Below are 4,880 nucleotides of genomic sequence, written 5' to 3'. Positions count from 1 at the left end.
TTATTCATTTAGAATATGATAAGCTTCAAATTTAAATTTGTGATTTCTACATGTATTATGTACAAATTGGTGAATCTATATAATGGAAAAATAAAAAAATTACAACATTGTATAGTGGTTATATGTATTAGATTTGAATAAAGAATTCTATTACAACTATAATATCATGTGATTAATGGTAATCTATTACATAATATTTTTTTGAATGGAACAATTAAATTGCTTATTTATTAGGTTTTTCGAGTGTCTTTTGAAACCATATGCTAACATAGGGGATGCTTTTGTTCTAACATGTTGACATGTGAAAACTTATATCAGCACAATTCTAGAGTTGATCTATCTAGATGGCTGACCTAGAAAACTTGTCCCAAACAATTTGGCAACTTCCTTAAAATATTTTTAAATACCAAAACTTCTTGATGACTAATAAAAAACAAAGAATCCAATGATCTTGATAGTAGAAGTGCACAATCAACGTGATCAGATTCAAAAACTACATGATAGATTCACACATGCAAAGTGAACAAAATCCTCAAATTCAACCTAAAAACATTATAATCTCATGTAAAATCCCAAAAAAAAAGACATACAAATCATTATTTTTTATATTAAAATAATAGATATCAATATCTCATCAAATTGATATCAGAACTAAATACATATGTTTATTTATCATCCTTAACTACTATTTATCTAATTTAAATTAACTTTTATTTAATTAAAACGACAAGGTTAGTATAACTTATCAATTTAAACTATATACATGGATAAGGTAAATTTGTGCCATTTACTTCCTATCAATTTTTTACATATACAACATAAACGCAGTTGATGTGATGCTGGTTGGACCCGCTGTCCTATTCGCATGTTTATTTACCGACGTCGATGCCAGAATGCTTACTTTTTTTGAGTATATTTTAAAAAGAAGAAATTTTATCTAGGAAAGGAATAGAGGAACGATATTCCTCAAAACTGAAGACACGGTACAGAAAAAACACTCACAGAGACAAGACTGCACACGTCAAAACATGGTCAAAATCTTCTACTCCGGCCACTTTCACTTCTGTAAACTTGATATCCACACAATTTCTGGATGGAGAGCAACAATAGATGCAGATGTTCGTTCCCATGGCGTGTGTTATCACCCACACTTCCTCTCCCATCGCCACCAGCTTATAACGCAAACAGTACCTCGATTCACACACACGTCCAACGTTTCCGACGCCCACCCATCTGTTGGTTGAGGGATCAAATCTCATTAACTCGTTCGAGTGTGACTGCATAGTGTAGAGCGTGCGACCCCCTATCACTGCAACTGCCGGTTGCGCAACATTCGACTCCTCAACATAGTTCAGTCCGTTGGCCCACACATTGGGGAGGAGCTTCCATCTGTCTGTCTCTGGGTCGTATGCCTCACTCGAAGTGTGCACGCGCGTGCACCATCAATCCTTGTAAGAGCCTCCGATTACAACAAATTTGTCGTCCAAAACAATCCCTGTGCAATCGATGCGCGACATTATCATGTCCGGTAGGCTTTCCCACCGCCGGTTCACCGTGTCGTACCGGACACCACTTGTTGTTGCCTGTTCGTTCAGCTCATCTCGCCCACCGCTGAAATAAATGAAATCGCCCAGCGCTGCGCATGCGTAGAGTCTGATATCTTTATAGCCCGATGGGAAAGATGGAACAACGCTCCACCGTTGGTCTTCCAACCTGTAAGATAGGAACCTCGCGATTTTGTTGTCGACCAGAGAGGGGAGTTCCGGAAACAGCACGCTGTCGTTTACCGCCATGCTGCGTAGGTTTATGCAGGAGGAGATTTGAGAGAGTGGGTTGCACAGAGAGAGGGTAGGGGAAGAAGAAGAAGAAGAAGAGGAGGAGGATTTTCTCAAGAGCAGCCATTCGGTGTTGTGGTGAGTTGCCTGTCGGTATCCCGGGTCGCATTCTGTCTGGAAGAGGGCGAGGAAGAGGCGGTGGTTGGGGGGAATGCTGAGAGAGCGGCGGAGAGATGTGGGATTAGCGAGGGCTTTTCTCCATGAGCGGCACACGCATCGACCCACCGCCACCATTGGAGGAGGCAGCTTTGCCAGACACAGAAGCGTAGTCTCTTTCACCATGCTGGGTATCAAGTCACAGTACTTGGGCTCCTCATCTTCAGCCATGGCCGCACACTACACTCTCTATAAAAAAAATGGTAGAATAATTCTTGGTTTCTCTTGCGCTTGTATTTATGCTGTGAATGGTCGCCTGCTATTAGGTGGTATAGTTTGGTGAAAGCGCGTGGAATTGGTCACATCTAACTTTCGCATTATTGTTTTGACGACGTCAATGGGAAGTATGGCGCGTTACAATGTGATCACAGTTTATGAAGTATGGCGTTAAGAGACAGACGATCATCAACATTCTCTTTGGCTACACAGCCAACATAATGCCCTTCATAACATATTTAATGTGTATTTATTAAATAATTTAAAAAACAAAGTACCTTCTGACAAGATATTTATTTTGTATTTATTATATAAACTAAAAATCAGAGTATAATTAAGAATGTCCTTGACAAGACATTTATTTCGTATTCTACTTTTTAATTTATTTAATAAATACAAAATAAATGACTTGTCAAGGGCATTAACTCAACATTTTTTTTTAATGGCGAAAAGTACACAATCTTGTTCTTTCATGCTTTGGGTCCAATCAAGTTTTTTATGTTATAATAAGCATAAGAAATGGTCTATTTTGATAAAGTGGGTACACTATTTATTTTTATCTTGGTTCTAGTCATTAGTTTAATTTTGTTTTGTTTTTTTGGCATACACTCTGCTCAACGTTTATCTCTTTGCACATCTCGATACTCAAGTTATTCAGCAAACTTAGCCTTTTGCTTTGTAATTTTGGTATTATTATTTTCATGACTCATGGTAAGTGAACCTTACTTGTCTTGTAGTCATGGATCTCTTTTTCTTTCTTATGATATCTCTTTATCTTGATTTAGAAGTCATAAGATACCTAAAGTCCATTGGGGGCTTGGTGTGTCTTGCCTCCTTAGCATATTGATGAAAGTTTTTCAATGTGAACCTTTATACTTTATCGAGAGTATGCTTAGTTTCACACTCTTACTAAAGTGGGGGATAAATGCAGTGTCTTAAATTGTACTCCTTTACAATTTTGACCACATTTGGGTCCTCACCTTAGTGTTTGCAACCCTAGGCCTAGTGAGGACATGATTTTGCTCATACCATGCAATTTTGACTTTATATTGACTTTTTGCATCATCTAACCCTTTGTCTTGACCCCTAAAATTGGGTAGGACTAGGGCATGGCACCTTGGTCTCTAATCGGACCAGGCCACCATGCCTTGGTCCTCCCAAATAGGGCCTTGGTTTGGGCCCCTTGGTTGTTTCAAAAAATGAGTGGGAAATCCCACCCTGTGTTGGCCCATGTTAGAATATTAACATGTTTTTCAACTGGCAAGTATAAAAGGAGGCTTTCCCCTCTCATTTGGGAATCCAACCATCATATACACACACATGAAGTTCAATTTGACATCAAGCAATCAAACATTCAAGTTAAGTGAGCAAGCAATCAATCTTCCTTCAAGCACATGAGTAACAATAAAGTTCAAGATTCAAGAATTGGAGTTGACATTCATGTTCCATTTTGTTGAAGACTTCATAAAACCCTAATTCAGTGTGGAGAAAAACAAAACTTCACAAGGAGGTCTATCATTTGCATTTTCAGTCATTATTTAGCATCTCCCTCAAAAGGAGAACATTTTCATTACTGCAATTCAATTATCTTTCATTTCTATTTCATGGCTAATTCCAAAACCAATGTTTGACTTAGGCAAGCCCCTATTCCCAACCTATTTCCCCTTTTTTGTGTGTGCAGGAAACAAGTATGGAGCAATGATCTTCATAATAGGCATTATTTATAGTGATGAATCGATTTCCCATTCGAGTAAAAAAAGTTTGGAGGACCAGGGAGTGGGTGAAATGGTCCCTGCTTTTTTGGAGTTTTTTCAAGAAACAGGTCTGAATTGGCTTACACTGCTCAAATTTCGGTTTGTGGATCAATTTGACACCTGTGGCTTACTATTTCCGTATTTTTACCTTCATTAGCAGCACTTTTATTGTAATTTTAGCAATTCAACTTACAAAAGATGATTATCTGGATCAAAACCCCAATCCAATTGAAATTCTTAGTCCTAATCCTTGTTGGTTTGTGACTATATCTATTGGATTGGAACCCCATCTTTTGAATGAAATAGTTTCAAAGTAAAAATTAGCAGTTTTCATACATCTAATGGTGGAAACCCTAATCTTTTTATGATTACAGAGTCATCTCACAATGGATCAAATAGAGTAGTCTTACAACACTTTCTAGTCGTATTTAGGATCAATCAAATATGATGACCAAAATGTCAGCGAACAATTAAAACCCCCATCATTGTTGCATTCTTCCAAGTAACTACTTTCACCTATCACACACTATTTCCACAAGTGTAATGAATATATGGTGATTTATACTAAAGCGATGAAGAAACTTACATGTTGCCTTGAATATATTTATGCTTTCCAATGCTAGAGACTTCTATGTTATGTTGCGCTCTTGATTATTGTTACCACATCACTTGCTTCATTCCTTCACAAACACCTTTTCTTCTTCCAAAATTGAATGCATAGGCAAAATGATCTTATGGTCCTCTTCTGCTAGTGGAATCTCCAAATCCTGCAAAACAAAGATCTACACCACGCTCCAAGAAAACTTGGCAAACATATTTCCATATGTCAGTCCGCATTATTGGACATTACTGCTGCTAGGATATGTTGTTGTCATTGATGTCAACATATTCCTGATTCAGTGATTGCAAATTGGTTTAT

General features: G+C 37.7%; 1 protein-coding gene across 1 annotated transcript; it reads right to left on the bottom strand.

The window, feature by feature from the left end:
* Nucleotides 1-1,442: 1,442 nt before the first annotated feature.
* LOC131048487 (F-box/kelch-repeat protein At5g60570) lies at nt 1,443-2,162 on the bottom strand. The gene has a single exon (XM_059212461.1). It carries the CDS (start codon nt 2,160-2,162, stop codon nt 1,443-1,445), a length of 720 nt encoding a protein of 239 aa, XP_059068444.1.
* Between the last annotated feature and the right edge of the window lie 2,718 nt (nt 2,163-4,880).

Source organism: Cryptomeria japonica, chromosome 2, assembly GCF_030272615.1.
Source record: "Cryptomeria japonica chromosome 2, Sugi_1.0, whole genome shotgun sequence".
NCBI classification, from domain to species: domain Eukaryota; kingdom Viridiplantae; phylum Streptophyta; class Pinopsida; order Cupressales; family Cupressaceae; genus Cryptomeria; species Cryptomeria japonica.
This window is presented reverse-complemented; position numbering and strand designations above follow the sequence as displayed.